This window comes from Brienomyrus brachyistius, chromosome 10 (genome assembly GCF_023856365.1).
Source record: "Brienomyrus brachyistius isolate T26 chromosome 10, BBRACH_0.4, whole genome shotgun sequence".
Taxonomy (NCBI): domain Eukaryota; kingdom Metazoa; phylum Chordata; class Actinopteri; order Osteoglossiformes; family Mormyridae; genus Brienomyrus; species Brienomyrus brachyistius.
In genome coordinates this window covers 9,071,991-9,089,000 of record NC_064542.1, presented here as the reverse complement: position 1 = coordinate 9,089,000, position 17,010 = coordinate 9,071,991, and the positions used below count along the sequence as shown (strand labels likewise).

Below are 17,010 nucleotides of genomic sequence, written 5' to 3'. Positions count from 1 at the left end.
ACAAACATTATAATTATATAATCATGTAATGTTTGATATTAATGTATATTAAAGCTGTTAAAGGATGTGTACTTGCATGCAGCTTATGAATGTTCTATGAACGCATTATGAAGGTGTACTGAATGTTCTATGAATGCATTATGAATGCATTATGAAGGTGTACTGAATGTTCTATGAATGCATTATGAATGCATTATGAAGGTGTACTGAATGTTGTATGAACGCATTATGAATGCATTATGAAAGTGTACTGAATGTTCTATGAATGCATTATGAAGGTGTACTGAATGTAAAGCGTTACCTAAAGATCTATTATACATTTCTCCCCATTTAGGTGCATATGCTTTTACAATTCAAGCGAGAGGCCCACCTGGTCTGCCATTAACTTACGCAATTTCAGGAGACGATGCATTTCACTTCAGTGTTGCCCGAGACACAGGAATAGTAACCATAAAGTCTTACTTGGACAGAGAAGTAAGTTCTTTATGGCTTGTTTAACAACCTTTGCATATCAGTAAATACCACTAACAGACAGGTGTATTTATTATTTTCAGCAAAAGCCCATACTTGCGGTATGGCTTATGGTTTCTGATGGTCAAAGTGAGGTAAGCACAATATATCTCTCCCTATTTGTGTGTGTGTACAATGATGTTTATCTAACTGATATTTAACATTTTTTTTTGGATTAGGCGAAGAAACTACAAGGCATAGTTTTAAACGACACAAATGATAATCCGCCTATATTTGATCGCCCATTTTATAACATAGATGTGCCAGAAGTAAGTGAAAAAAAATAAAAATAAATAAATAATAATAAAAAAATTATATATATATATATATATATATATATATATATATATATATATATATTCATTTTAATACATCACATGAAACAAAATATACATTATATTTAAGTACAGGACTCAACAATGTAGCTAATGCACTTTCACATTACATTCTTCTTTTGTTAAACATTTTTTCCCCAGAATACTCCACCAGGAATTCTGTTTCAAGTGACGGCCACTGATCTTGATGAAGGGGATGCAAAAACGATTGTGTACAGAATTGACGATGTAAATTGCTTTAATTTAATTATTAGCAATTACTTAATTGAAGTACGTTAAGGTGGCTGATTATATTGTTTTGTGTAGGTTATTCCAAGTACTGGCATGGACCTTTTTTCAATTAATGAAATCACTGGTAATGTCAGTCTTATAGGAACTTTAAATTACACAAGCAAAAGCACTTTCTACCAGTTAAAAGTCAACGCATCGGTAAGTGTAACATTTTTTGTTTCTCATTGTTTTCTGTTTATTGTGTGACTGATCGTCAAACTATGTACACAATGTAATAAATATACAAATTAAAAAAATTCAATACTATTAAAGTTATTTTTACTACTTGAAGGACAAAGGTGGCCCACTTAACGGACAAATCGTCTTCCAGTCCAGTACAGTTTTTGCCTCCATCAATGTCATTGATGTTCCTGATCTTGATCCGCAATTTATAAACCTTCCATATGTAGCCACTGTCGATGAAAACACACCTGTGGTAAGTGTCAATGATTAATAATTTAGCTCATAATATATGGAAAGATGTTTTTGATATGTGTACATTTGTAGTCATGTTATTACAGCTGTGCAGTTTCTCTTGAACTTTTAGGGATACTCTGTAATTAAGGTCATGGCTATAGATCCTGACTTGGGAATCAATGCCAACATTATCTATACAATTCAAAGTAAGAATAATCTCTATTCTTTTAATTTAAAAAAAAAAACTTGCATGTTACTTTTGTATTACTCAGCATCATTATTTTTTTGATTGAAACAATACAATAATTTAAAATAGCCAACTTGTTATTCCATCGTAGGTACCAACGTGCCTGACTTATTTGAGATTAATGAAATTACTGGACTAATATCAGTCAAAACGGTTTTTGATAGAGAGGAACTATTGGACATTGATGACATTGTTACATTAAAAGTTATGGTAAGTGGCAAGTTACATACTTTTGGTCTACTGGAATAAGTACACGTTCAAGGACATAAAAAGGTAAAGAAATGAATAAAAACATCATATTAGGTATACTATTTATGTGATAAGGAAAGATTGCTTTCTTATGCTAAATTTTGAGCTTCTGTATTCTAGGCTAGTGAAACGGAAGAAAATATTCATGGAATTTTTGCCAACACCATGACAGATGTGAAGATCACTATTGGTGATGTTAATGACAACAAGCCTATGTTTTTTTATTGCAATGCTACGCCATGTGATTTAAGTACACAAGCAACCGATTTCAGTGGTGACATCGATGAACACTCATTTGTGGGTGCCTCTGTAAAAGGTTTAAATATTTTAGTAGTGGATTTGGACAAGGTAAGGTTTTGATTGTTTTTCTCTTATTATAAAAAAAGTTGTTTTCTTGTTAAACATTTAATGCATAGATGCACAAAAACAACTGTAGTCTTGCTGTTTTAAACCATCTGAAGTTGATTTTGTTTTGTATACATTACCATGCACCAATGTTAAAACTTACAGTAATGAGATGTAATGCAATGAAGCGCTCAAGTAACAAAAGGAAGACTTTTGAATCCAGTGTTTTTTTTTTATTTTTTTATTCAGGGACAAAATGCCATGTTCACCTTGCGCTTAGAAGGTCCAGACAAAGACGCCTTCCAGGTGTTCCCTTCTGCTGGCATCTCAGAAGCTGAAGTACAAATTCAGGTCAAAAGGCAAGAAGATGTTGACTACGAAGAAAAGGAATTTATGATAATCGAGGTACAGATGTAGAGCTGCATGGGATGTTTTATAAAGCAATCTGACTGATTTCTTTGATTTATAATTTTAGCTGTTAAAATGTTAAGTATAAATAAGGCCATACAAACAACATATCACCTATACTGTTTGGATCAGGGACATGAATGGAACTTAATTCCTAATTATACATATAGAAATATTTTGCAGCAAATTTCTCACAAAATACTTCTTGTTAGCAGGTTTTCGCTTAAATAAGCACATGAGTTTTCTTAAGAAAATAGATGGAGAAATATATCTGTTGACTTTACAGGTTGTTGCCACTGAAGATTCCACAAGTGACTGCTGTTCCACAGCCACCGTCACCATCCAGATCAAAGACATTAATGACAACTTTCCGACTTTCAAGCAGGACACCTATGAAATAGAAGTCAAGGAACACAGTCCAATAGGCACAATCATAGCCACCATCACAGTACGGCTTTTTCATTGAAATGTACTTTCCTTTTTGTTTAAGACTTGCTCATTTGGAAACTAGTTTGGGGGTAACAATTAATGTTGAAGTTCACAAAAAACAGTGTGGTTCATCAGCCAGACACTGACGTCAACAAAGACATTTGAATTCTAATTTCAGGCTACAGACCCAGACACAGAAGATGTGGACAGCATCAGTTACACCCTTCTACCTGCTAGCATGTAAGTCCCCACCCAGGTATTACTGTAAATGGAACATGAAGCTGCTATGATATAATATTGTAGGACTGAAAAACATAAGTTAAGTAGGCATTCTGATGTACATACTTTTTGCATATTTCAGTATTTTTGGATGATATGGTCCAGTTTTAAAACACTATTTAGGATTAGACATGTTATTTTCTTCTTTGCACAGATATAAACTATGTAAGGTATGTTTAATTGACTCCAGGGGGAATTTTGTTTGCAAACACCACTAAGGAATATATGCATACACAAAAAAAAAATTAATAAATATAAAAGGAAAATACGGTTTAGATATGCTGGATAAATAATGACTGAACTATATGAAGAAACATTTCTCTTTACTCAATTAATAAAATTTAAAATGTTCATTTGATTATATTAATTCATTTCAAAGGACAAATAAATACTTATACTTATAAATACTATATATAATGCAATATGCAAACTAATATAAAATTGTATTTAATACAAATTAAATGTTTAAATTTTAAATTAAATTAAATGTTTTTGTATATTAATTTATCATTTAAAAAAAAAATATTGTGGGACAACAGAATTTGTATAATTATACTGTTTTCTATTTTTCCAGACTGAATTATTTTGATGTTTACTCAAGTAATGGGAGCATTAAAGTGGTTGATGATAAAAAAATTGACCGTGAGGTTAGTTCCTTTTTTTATGCCACTTTAAAAGCGACTGACACTTCAGACAAGGTTGGGACGACAACGCTGGAGATAACTCTCTTAGACATAAATGACAATACACCAAGTATACCCAATACATATTACGGGTCTGTGAAGGAAGGACCGAATCAGGAACTGAGATTCACAATCCAGGTGAGTTCATGTAGGAAGAGGACAGAGTTCTGCTTCGATCCAGTGTCTGCGTGGCTGGTGCTTCAGTGTAATCTGTTTATGGGGGGCAGCTTGTGACCCAGTGGGTTAGGACTCTGCACTTCTAGTAAGAAGCTCACCGGTTCAAAATCTCATAACTGGCGGACTGGTGCCAGTGGGTTTCATGTACAGCACGCATAACATTAATGGCTTCGGGGGTGACCCCCAAAACTGCCTGTACATGTGTCGGGTGGGTCTCATGGAGAGGAAGATGAGGCAAATTATGTAAATGCTAACAACAGAATACTTTCCACAAACCTTCATGTCCTAGTACTAAATTGCTACTATTGAAAGATATTAAATCTATGAATTCAGAATTCCGTCCAATGACTTTGTACCATATCGTTTGCTTTTGCAGGCCATTGATCAAGATGAACAAGGAACAGATAACAGCAAGATCCAATACAGAATTGAAGAAAGCATGTTCAGCGACAATTTTACCATAAACATAGAAACAGGAGAGTTACAAAAGAAAGGCCAGTTAGACAGAGAAGCCATAAACGCTTCACTCAATGGAGATATTGTGTTAAACGTAACAGCTACTGACATGGGAGTGCCCCCTAGAGGCACATGGGTGAAAGTCACAGTCAATGTGCAGGTCAGGCATTTTTAAATAACATTGCAGAATACTTTAACTTTTTTTTCCTTTCTTTAAAATTTTTTTGGCTCAAAATGGCGAAAAACTGAGCAATATATTGGTTGACTATAACATACCATTAGTATACAATATTCTCATATGTCCACTGTACTTAATATTTTTCAATATAAATTTGTTTTGGCCAGTGATTAACTGGTAACAAAAATTAACCAGGGAAATTATGTCCCACTCGAATGATATTAGTTTTATCAGAATTATCTAGGGAGGAATATCTTTCTTCTCTCCCCTCACGGGTAGGGCGGCCCCCCAGGAATTCTCCCGGTAGTCTCGCTAGCCAGTCCATCCCAATTCGTGTGTGTGCCCAGATCATGTAATGATGTCAATGAAATAATGAAAGAATACCTAAGTAACAGCAGAAGAATCTTCTTTATAATAAGTAAATACCTGATATACAGTTTCTTATTTCTTACAGGACATCAATGACAATACACCTCATTTTAGGGATCCTTCTTATGAATTCTTTGTAAAAGAAAGTAACAAGGGTAAGTAATCATGTTCTATTTGAACTAAATAATGGAAAGGCTACATACAGTCTAAATTGTGTTTTAGCTATATTAGTATTAGTATACCGTGGTAACAAAAGGTGGTAACAAGGATTTTCAACATAGTGTGCATTATCACATAGTGAGGGGTGACACAAATTACCTTGTCATTATGTTTTTTATTATTATTTGTCTCCAGGGTCATTTGTGGGCTTGGTGTTTGCTGATGATGCAGATCAAACAGAGATTAACAATCGCATCTCGTTCCATATCACTGATGGCAGCTTTGGGAACTTCATTATCATCTCCTCAGCAGAAGACAATGGGGGCTTTTTCGGTAACATATCTGTGGACCCAGATGTTGAGCTGGATTATGAGCGGGGGCAAAGGCTATACACTCTAACAATTGAGGCCACAGATCTGGGGCAGAGAAAGGATACAGTAAAAGTCAAGGTGAATGTGCTGGATGTAAATGACGAGCGACCAACGTTGCCTAAAGATTTGACGTGGCATGTAGCTGAGAATACCACTGGTCTGGGGGTGGTGGGTACAATAGTCGGCGGGGATCTGGACAATAACCACTCCCTGATTTATGAGCTCATCTCCATGTACTGTTACTGCAATGCAACCATGGGTCCATGTGATAAGGAATGGTTCATAGTGGAGGCCACAGGTGATGTCATGGTCAACGAAAAATTCCTGATTGACTATGAGAAGTGTACTCAAGTTCTGCTGGAAGTTCAGGTGGTGGATATTTTCACAGAGAAAGGAGCGAATACCAGTCTTCCAGGTTAGCAATGCTCTTCCGGGGAAAGGTTAATCACTCATTTTAAATGGATGAATGAATGAATGAATGAATGAATGAATAATAACTAGTTAAATCTTCTGTGATATTACTGAAAAATAATATCACCCTCACATTCACAAATAAGTTTAATTGGATTATATTATTATAGAAATTCATTTACATATGCTATAATTTAAACTTTTTTTTATTGGTTAAATGGGAAAATACTGTTACTATTATATAGTAATTTTAATATATAGTAGCTATTATATGTAATATTATTGCTTACTTATTGCTAACATTTTTTATCGCTAACCTTTTTAAAGAAAACGTGACAATCAATATTGATGACATCAATGACAATATTCCCATATTCATGACCCCCGATGGAGTATTTGGTAAACTCTCATTTATTTCATACTGTTATTTTGAAACAATATTTTTTCTAGATTAGTAAATATTTTCATGCTAGCCGTATCCTGATCATTTTCATCTGAAAGTAGTAATTACTTTTCGGTAAATTTTATATACTACTTATACATAATTTTCTTTCATTTAAGTTGTTGTTTCTGAAGATACCGGGAAGGATAAAAGTGTTGCTTTTGTCTCTGTAAGTAATTAGCTTTTTTATTATTTAGAAGGTGCACATTTAAACTCTGATTACACCAGAGACTGCTGCAAATGCAGCCTAGTGCAATAATTCTTGTTTAATTAGGAAAATCGTTTTCAAACACAATTAGCTATATAATTGTTGATAATTTCCATATATGGGTACCTTTCTCTTATTGATAGGCAAATCAGGTATTCCATAAAAGATAAAAAATTCTAATTGTGTTCTAATATGGACACAAAGTGAAAACCATTCTTTTGAATCAGTAAATGGTATTCAGTTAATAAAATAGTCAAAAGCTCCATTTGTTCTGAATAGATTTCCAAGTAGATCTTAGTCTATGTAGTTATAATGGTGTCCCTGCTAACTGTTCCAGTATTTGTTGCTGAGAGAAATCTTTAACTAGTTTGATTATTCTTGAATTAACGTGATACACTTCTTGGTTTTTTCACACACCTACTGACTGCTAACATTGTTTCCTTTGTATAAAAAGTGGTGAGAACACATTTGATACTATATTTAATCATTTTAATAACTAACATCGATACTGAGAATCTACTCAATTTGTCTCCCCACTCAACAAAGGCTTTTGACCTGGATTCTGGAGACAATAAGGTCATCACATTTGACATATCATCAGTGGAGTTTGTTGATGCTAATAATAATGAGATTCCTATGGATGTATTTTATGCTGAAACTACTGCAAAACAAGACTACTATGAAGGAACCATCAGGTAAAAATGAATGATAATTCACTTGAATTTATGTTTTTTTGAATAATGACATGTTGCCGTATTTCTTCGGTTTTGTAGTCTTGTATTATAGTTCACATGCCTCAATTGTATGATCAGAAATTTATGTTTAACAGAATTCCTAATGTAAATGTATACAATTAATTTTCAGGTGCCTTGGCAGTCTTGACAGTAACTTAAAAGGAAAATACTTAGTAACAGTAGAAGCAAGTAACAAAGGAGATGTATCAGCAACAATTCAGATAGCGGTATGTGTTTCAGTTTCACAAACCTTTGATGTTAATCAACACTTACTTTGCTTTTCATACACTTACCAAAGAATAACAATATATGTACTGTATATGAAGTACTAAATACTATTTATATGAGCCATGGTTGTACATTTGTTACTAAATATATTTTCCATATATAAAATAATACACACATGAACACAAATACAAATTCTTCCTACAAAATCCCATAAAAGAGCTATTTAGGTTTTCCATAAATATAGATTTCTCCATTTCTACACTCACATTGTTGAAATGCAGTACTGTTTTTTGTATTGAAATACAAGTACAATAAAGCAGGAATGGCCTAATGATTTTTAACATGTTCAATGTATGCTCCATTTGGCAGATTTACACAATCGACAAATCTTATCGCGTCGGCCTCCGTTTTGACAGTTCTGTTGCAGAGGTCAATGCAAACTTGGACCAAATTAAAGGGTACGATTTATACGGTTTATACGATGCTTGAATGTGTGTCACAGAAAGGGTTTACATCAAACTATGTGCTTCAGAGAAATGACAATTATTCTCTCAAAGAAGGTTTCAACGTGAAAGGGATGCTGTAGAAAATGTAATCATGTACTGCCCTCTGCTGGATAAAGGAAAAAGCACCGGCACATTTATTGAGCCAATGCTGTTGAAGGCAGGGTGGCTAGAGTCAATGGCGTGAGAGAGGTTTAGAGGGGAATAGAACATAATTTAAATACAAAGGTTCTTACGGCCCCGGCTATAGTAACCAATTATGCTGATAAGTCCTCCTTAGACTGAACATTATATTCATTTGCTGAGCAGTAACTCTTAGTGATATTTATTGTGATTTTATATATCATGATATAAGACTAACATGTCATGTCATGCTTCAGAGCTCTTGCAGCAGCGACTGGAGCAACGGTTCGTATATTGGAGGTTGCAGCAGAAAACACAGAGCAAAGGTAAAATATATAATATGTATATTGATTTGTATATATCATTTTATTATATTACAGTAAATTCTAAATACATTAAATAATAAATATAGCATTGATTTGAGGGCTTTTCTTTAAAATTTCTGCCCTCTGTAATTCCATTATTTCCAAAAACAACTGAGATAACTGCATAGTAAGAGTTGCCAAAAAAACACAGGAGGAAGGTATCTGGACAATTGTCTAGATAAATTTAGAAAGACAATATGAATTATTGCAATGCCCAGTAAATTAAAATGGATTATTTTTCAGAGCCTCAGAAATTACTGTTTTGGAAGCATACTTTATATATACCAACGGAAGCGCCATGGATTCTAACAGTGTTGAAAGGAGATTGCAAGAAGACCTATACCATGCTAATATACTGCGGAAATATGGCCTCACATACATTGTAAGTACATTCAAATATATTTCAATCTATCTTATTTATTGGCTTTTAAATAATAGACTTAAAAGTACATATACTATATCATGTAGGGAAATGTAGCCATCCAATCACAAGGCAGGGAGCTGGACAGATGCACACAAACATTGACATTGTACAGCTAATTTAGACACCAATTCATTTAACTGTCTTTGAACTTTGGGAAGGCACGAGTGTGTCTAGAGGAAATCTAACCCTGCAGGAGTGAAGAACCAACCTGCAGTCCAGCCATGGTTGTGTTCTTTAAAAAAAAAATATTAAAAAGGTTAATAACCAACTCAAATTAAATTTTAGTTTTCTGTTTTGAAACTCAAATTAAACCATTTAAAAACGTATCATCAGATAATATGATGCATGATAGATACAATATGACTGAAAACAAAAATATTTTCATTATCCAAATATTTTATTATTCAGTCATGGTAAAAGAATACTGTACATAAATTTAATCCTATTTAAAAAATCACCATCCTTCTCATCCTCTGTTCCAGGTGTCTGGATTACCCCAAGAGAAAGAAATTGATCCTGTGTTTGTTATACTTCTGGGTTTAGTGGCGGTTCTTGTAATAAGTCTGGTTATCATGATAACATCACTTGTCTGCACCCGGAAGAGGTTAGTGGTTTACAGATACTTCTGTTTTGAACCTAGCTTTGATAAAGACTTCCTGGGAAGCATCATAATCCTTACATCTTGAAATATCCATCCATCCATCCTTTTTCCAAACCGCTTATCCTTCTGGTTGAAGAATTGCTGGTTGAAAAGGTTTTGATGACAGTAATGTCAGAATATAGCGGTATGGTGTTATTTTTTTATTGATTGGTAATGTCCATGAATGAATGGATTCCAATCCATCCGTCCATTATCCGGCGTCGTTCCAGGGTCGGGTTGTGGGGGCAGCAGTCTAAGCAGGGATGCCCAGACATCCCACTCCCCAGTCACCTCCTCCAGCTCCTCCGGGGGAATACCAAGGCATTCCCAGGCCACCCAAGAGATATAATCTCTCCAGCATGTTCTGGGTCTGCCCCGGGGCCCCCCTCCCAGTTTAACCTGCCTGAAACACCCCCCGAATCACCCTAGTTGGTTTGCAGAGGTCCGGTGGGTCTACTTTGAGCCCGTCCCGAGGAGCCCTCACTTTGGCTACTTGTATCCGCGATCCCATTCTTTCGCTCAAAACCTAAAGCTCGTTTCTATAGGTGAGGGCAGGAACATAGATGGATCAGTAAATCGAAAGCCTTGCCTTCTGGCTCATCAAGCCTTGCCTTCATGTACTTATGAACACCCTTAATTTCAAACATGGTGTCCATTATGGACAAACTGTGGTTAGCACAGAAGTCCAATAACTGATGACTGCTCACATTCTGATCGGGCAGGCCATTCCTCCCAGTCACACCCTTCTAGGATTCACTGTCATTACCCATGTGAGCAGAAAAGTCCCCTAGCAGAACAATGGAATCCCTAGATGTGGTGCCTTCCAGCACCCTATCCAAGTTATTTAAGAAGGCTAGACACTCTGAAGTGGTGTTCGGCTCATATGCACAGACAAGAGTCAGAACCCGTCCCCCGACTCAAAGTCGAAGGGATGCAACCCTCTCATTCACCGGGGTGGACTGCAACATGCTGGTAACGTACCAAGGGTATAAGTAGACCTACTCGTGCCCGCCGCCTCTCACCATGGGCAACTCCAGAGTGGAATACAGTCCAGCCCCTCTTCAGGAGCTTGGTTCCAGAGCCTGAGTTGCACTCAGGTTCTCATCCCTGAAGTGGTTTGTCGTGGGGTGGGTCATGCTCCTGACCTCTCCTCTACAAAAATGGAACAATGAAAACATGGAAGACAAATTAGCGACCAAGTAGCAAAGGTATTTGTATTAATGAGTTTGAACTGAAAGCTTGTACTGATGTAAAGAAAACAAGCCAGAACACAAAAAAGTCACAAGAAAACATGGGAAAGTGTAGTGACACTATCTATGGAGTTCATTGTTTACCAGCTTAATGAAAGCCAGTTAACGGTATCAAAGTTATAATATGAAAAATACATTGATTCTGTTTAGAGTATGTTCAGATCAGTTTGCTTTAAAATGAATTTTTATAGGTTGTTAAATACTGGTGAATGTAGCAGCGATATTTAATTGAACATGATAACTGTGTTACTACAGTTTCCAGCGGAAGCTAAAGGCATCCAAGGCCATGAACACAGCCACAATGCTGGCGACAGAGAGTCACAAAACTGGTGCAGTGGTTCCGGGTACAAACAAATATACAATGGAGAGGTGAGTCCCAAAACATTCAGTTTCCAGCCTTCATTCAGGCGTGTTCAGTTGAATTTCCCTGATGGGATTCATTTAGACTGAAGATTTATATAGTACTCGGAGTTTAGACTCACAGGCTTGTGTTCTAACTCATTCAATTTCAGGGCCAACCCTGTGCTCAATCTGAATATTGACACAGCCACAGACTTGGGCTTTGATGAGGACAGTTCCAGTGATGACAAAGTTAGGTAAGACAGTACAAGACAGTGCTATTTACAACATTACTGGCACTGTTCTCTCATGAAATGATTGAAACTGTATTCCCCTTCTGGAGAGATGTTTCGTGCTTGTTTGTAGTTTTATGTATTCTGTTCAAGAATATTATATAATTTTATTCTTTAGATTTTTAAAAGCCAAATATCAAACGGGAAGTTGTCAGCGTGCTGAAGAAATTGTACAGATTTGTGCTGTGCGGTTTAATTTTTTGACTTCTCTATGGGTAACAGGTTGCTTGGTTTACAGTAGGTGAATCATCAATCTGTTAGTTTACAGACGTTTTTCAACAATATTCTGCTGTTTATTGTGATTATGTCTGTATGGAATTTAAACATGATGTTGCATTTTCTGTTTTAGCATTAATTCCTTGGACTATAACCAGTCAGATAATGGACCAATGACGGTAAATATTTCTTGAAACGAGTTCTGATAAATGCATTCTTTTCTCCTGCACTCTTGTCTAATATATATGGCAAAGGATGATATTATTTCACTGCTTTCTGCAAGCAGTTACAATAATATAAAGCAATAAGGTATGAAGATGAATGTCTGCGGATGTCCTTCCAAATATGTAGGTTTTAGCTATGCTTTGCTTTTTAGTTAAGACCCTGAGAATGTCTTGCATTGATCCCAAATACTATGATACATTTTCTTTGTATTTTTATTTAGCTTTTTTTAGCAAACCAAGTGCACATAAGCGCAAACGTCTTCATAATAGAATTTAATTACCACGCCCTTGTAATTGTTCAGCTGATATGTAACTTTGAGCTCATTTACATGACATTTCTAATTTGATTTATGAATTCCAGGCCGATATTTAATCTTTTCCTGAGCTTTGAAAATGTGATAAGACTTTGAAAAGTAACTACAGGTTTTCAACTAATTCACAGCCGTAAAACATAAGCTACTATAGAGCACAGAGGAATTTCAGACTTTTATGTGCTTTTGTATTTTGTTAGATAATCGAGGAAGAGGAGGAGGAAGGTGAGACTAAAAGTGACATACACCTGAATGACATGTTCATTGAGCCACTTGGGGTTGCACTGACACAACGGGACAAAAAAAAGGATTCAGGAATGCAGTGGGGCTACGACAACCCATCGCTGAACACCACGGACCTATAAGTATCGCATAAGGAATACAATGCAGGCCCCTCCTGAAAAATGCATTAAGATAAATGGCTGCAATTCATGTATGATATATGTGTAAAGTTACTTTGTAATATGAAAATTCAAGAAAAACAAACTGTTGTATAAAAATACAAATGTCATTGTCAAATGCCAGAATGTTGCAGTTTTAAGAACTGGAAACTGAAGTGAAATGTTCCCCTCTTCCATAGCAGTAAATTAGTATCAATAAATCATTTGCCGCTTACAAATTTGTTAAGGTTGTTAAGATGTCATTTGCTTACAAATTTAACTGTTAGATTCTGCAAGCCTCTTAAAAATCCACCATAGTCCATTCTTCTTCTCCTTATTATTATTCTTATTATTATTATCGTTATTATTATTATTTAATTTTAGAAAAAATACAATTGTTGACAAATTGTTGGGGTATGAATGTTGATATATGTTGACATGTGTGCACAGCAAGAACTCATGGGGTTGGATCCAAGAAATGGTATGGGGGGGGGTCCTTAATGCTTGTCTTTCTATAAAGCAAAGGTTTATCCACAATTCAAATCAGCATAACTCACCAAATTTTCAACCAATTTACGAATGTCAGACATGTATTCATGATACAAAACATTTGGTCAAATTAACAATGAAGGTTTTCATATTTACATCTTCTAATGTAAATTGTAAGTAGTACTTCATTTCCAAATGAACTTACTATTTTTTTCTAAGGATATTCTATTTACTTACTGCGTATAAAATGACTACCATGGTGAAACTTTATGATTTTTGAAATAAATGTTAATTCATTTTCAATATATACAGTGTATTATGTAGTAAAAATAAAGTGAATTGTTAATCCCTGTTGTTTTTTTTTTATTATTTCTTTCATTAGAACACCCATAAGTAGCATAAAATCCGGCATCTTTTTTTAAGCAGTATACTAGTACAGCAAACGACCAAATTTATTTTTGTATAGTGCGGTATCACAACATTACATTGTCTCAAAGCGCTTTACAGCATCCGCCCCCAAAGCCCCCAGAGAGTAAGCCATAGGCGACAGTGGCAAGGAAAAACTCCCTAGAAGGAAGAAACCTTGGGAGGGACCAGACTCAAAGGGGGAGCCCATCCTCCAGGGGCCGGCAGGGAGAGTCAAATAGTACCAGTCAGAACCCCCATCACAAGATGGAGGTGGAATCTATGCAGGCTGAGAAGCCCAATGTGGCATGTATGGGTAAGATATCTATGGGCAAAGACTAATTTGAGAGATTATTCAGGGATACTTTGGGCACCACAATCAGATGTAGTCAACCCATTTAGTTTTGAACATCTGGCTGTATGAGAATTACTTTATATAGCAGTTTAACTTCTACCAGTCCCAATGAAAAACAGAACAAAGACACTCTTGTGGCAATCTGAGCTTTGTGAGCAGAGAGTTTTTTTTTTTCGTTACAAAGTCTGAAACAGATTTGCTCTTTGGTTGAGTTGTAGAGATCTTCAGTTTCACATGTTTTCGTGCATCATTTTCTCCCTCAACCTTATCCATAACTGTCATAATTTTGTCTTTGACTTCACAACTATTTTACTCTGCTATTCCTATTTTACTATATATATTTTTTAACCAATAGGGGTCACTAGCCTTTTGTGTTCTGCAAAGCTTCAAATAATCCCAACACATTTGGATTTAAAGCTTAATTTTCCCATCACTAACTATAGTAGTACAACAACCAACACAGAGCAACAGCTACATACACACACAATGACCAAATGGGGAAGAGACTAAGGGCAGACACTTAAATACACTTAGCAGGGGCTTCAACAAGAGACAGGTGTGAGCAGGAACAAATACTAGGAACAGTATTTGGTAGGCACAGGTGAAGGTAATTAACAGATGAAGGATCAAAACAGCAAGGGAGACTAGAAAACAAGGGTAATTGAATATTAAAAACAGGGAACAAGGAACCACAACATAAATGAAGGAAAAAAGAAATACATACAATCAAAATTACAAACATAGTTGAGGCTAGCCTCTGGCCAGTACTGAATCCACAGCACAAGGGAAGCTTGACGTAGCCGCCAATTCAGCCCATTAAGCCATGTGGTGGCTCAGGGCGATGGGAAATAAATTAGGGTGCTAACTACAGGAAGCACAGAATGGGATGAACAGCAATACCAGCTGGCAAAAAAGGGAATCATCGCTACCAACTGCATGGCAGGAGCGGGACAGGCAAAGTCAGGACATGCAACAATCCCTTCCCCAGGGCCAGACTCTGATATAGCGCCATCCTTACCTGGGCCTGGTGGTGTGAACGCTGTGGGTCCCGCTTTCCCCCATTGCTTCTCTTTTGCTTTCTTAGTTTTGGGAAGTGGGCAGACATCAGAACGAGGCATTTGGATGGCAGGAGGCGCAGGCAGGTTCTCCGGTAATGGCAAGCAGTCCCGATGGGCTTGCATCAGGCTTCATATCATCCCCAGCTTCTCCTGAACACCCCCCATTACCTGAGCATCCGAGGTAGGTGAGATGGTTAGCAGTACCTCACCTATCTAGTCGAGCAAGGTGATGATCTCAGGAAATTACTGCATAAAGGGATCCAAAAGCAGATCCCAGTGGTCAAAATACTCGGAAGTGGGGATACGGTGAGCCAATGAGCATTCAGACAATAAGCAGGTGCTGATTGCTGCAGCTCTGTGCTGAGGGGAAGCGGCGATCGCGTCAGCGACAGTGTGGACAAACAAGGATCTCTTCATCCGACTCAGTTGCGTGGAGGAAGAGCCACTCTGACTCTGGGAACAATAGGTCTCATCACCAGATCTGGATCTGAGATACCACCTCGTTGACCTTGCTCACTTACAATGCTACAAAAAGGATTTCATGGAATGACTTTCATGGAATGAATTGCCACCTTTGCACCTATTCTCACACAACCGGATCCAACTTTTCCCTTTCTCTCATTCACATAATCACAATATAATTGATACCATGCTGCCACCGTCATGTGTTGAGAAATCCACTCGATGGGGGTTTGTAGATTCCCCTGAAGAAGCTCTCCACACATACTGAAGTCCTTGTAAAACATCACCTAATAAAACCAAAAATAGACAGGGTTCAGTGGGTCAATGCAGTACTGTGATTGGGTGTAAAACTTTAGAGTTGAAAGGCAACCAATAAGGTCTCTTATTAAAAAAAAAACACATTACATTTGTACAGAAGCATTTATATTGAAATTTTAAGAAAAACCATCCATGGTTTAAATTATACTGTGACACAAATTTTAGGCCATACTACCTAGCTAGTCTTGTCTCGATACATTCTGGTCTTGGTAATGACTTGGTCTCTGTTTACAGTAGGTGATCTTGACTTCATCACTAATCTGAATTGTGGAGACCATTTGGTGACCAGCATGAATCAATTTGAGATGTATCATTTTCATATTAATAGCCAGACTGGATTAAGACGTTGTTTCCTAAGTATTGCTCCTCAAACCACAGATACGAGCTGGTATTTGTAATGGGCAGAATATCCTCAGAAATCACTGGTTCACATGTGTGAATGCCTAACTCCTTTGTGTTTTGAACCACCAGGCCCCTCTATTCTCATGAGAATTGTTGATGTTCCAGTTTTTGATGAATAGTTGTACCACAGTGGCCAAGTTTTGGAATTGGTCCACATGCGACTCTGAAAAGCTATTGGAACACGGAAACACATAACCACTCAGTCTCCCCTGAATACTAGGCACACTGTCTAATGTTTTGGAATTGATTATTTGCCCTCATTCCCTGTTTGGACTGCAAGTATGGAATTAAACTTTCAGTTCCTGCACTTGGATTCTCTCTCTCTCTCTCTCTCTCTCTCTCTCTCTCTGTCCTGTCATTACACTTACATTAGCAATCTGATAAGAAGTGCTTTGGGTATAAACTCGGCAAAGGGTCTTCTTGATGAGAAGAGACCGATTTAAAAATCAACAATTAATAATTATTGGAGAAACAAAATAGTGCTAAATCCAGTGCACAGTAAAAAACCCTAATTAATAGGACAGAGAACTGGGTTAGAATTGTGACTA

The 17,010-nt window shown here is 36.5% G+C and overlaps 1 protein-coding gene and 1 long non-coding RNA gene across 2 annotated transcripts; both read left to right on the top strand.

The window, feature by feature from the left end:
• Positions 1-581: 581 nt before the first annotated feature.
• Positions 582-13,286, top strand: LOC125750154 (cadherin-related family member 2-like). Its single transcript, XM_049027565.1, has 20 exons — positions 582-605; positions 1,152-1,274; positions 1,408-1,551; positions 1,663-1,738; positions 1,871-1,989; positions 2,149-2,376; positions 2,623-2,778; positions 3,068-3,229; positions 3,389-3,450; positions 4,064-4,310; positions 4,726-4,965; positions 5,438-5,507; positions 5,707-6,297; positions 8,789-8,816; positions 9,140-9,278; positions 9,803-9,924; positions 11,466-11,579; positions 11,723-11,806; positions 12,192-12,237; positions 12,794-13,286. The coding sequence occupies exons 1-20, from the start codon at positions 582-584 to the stop codon at positions 12,956-12,958; spliced, it is 2,940 nt and encodes a 979-aa protein (XP_048883522.1). The 3' UTR covers positions 12,959-13,286.
• LOC125750841 (uncharacterized) lies at positions 7,528-8,362 on the top strand. Its single transcript, XR_007400437.1, has 3 exons — positions 7,528-7,638; positions 7,808-7,904; positions 8,275-8,362. It is a non-coding gene; the product is annotated as an uncharacterized LOC125750841 (long non-coding RNA).
• Positions 13,287-17,010: the final 3,724 nt, after the last annotated feature.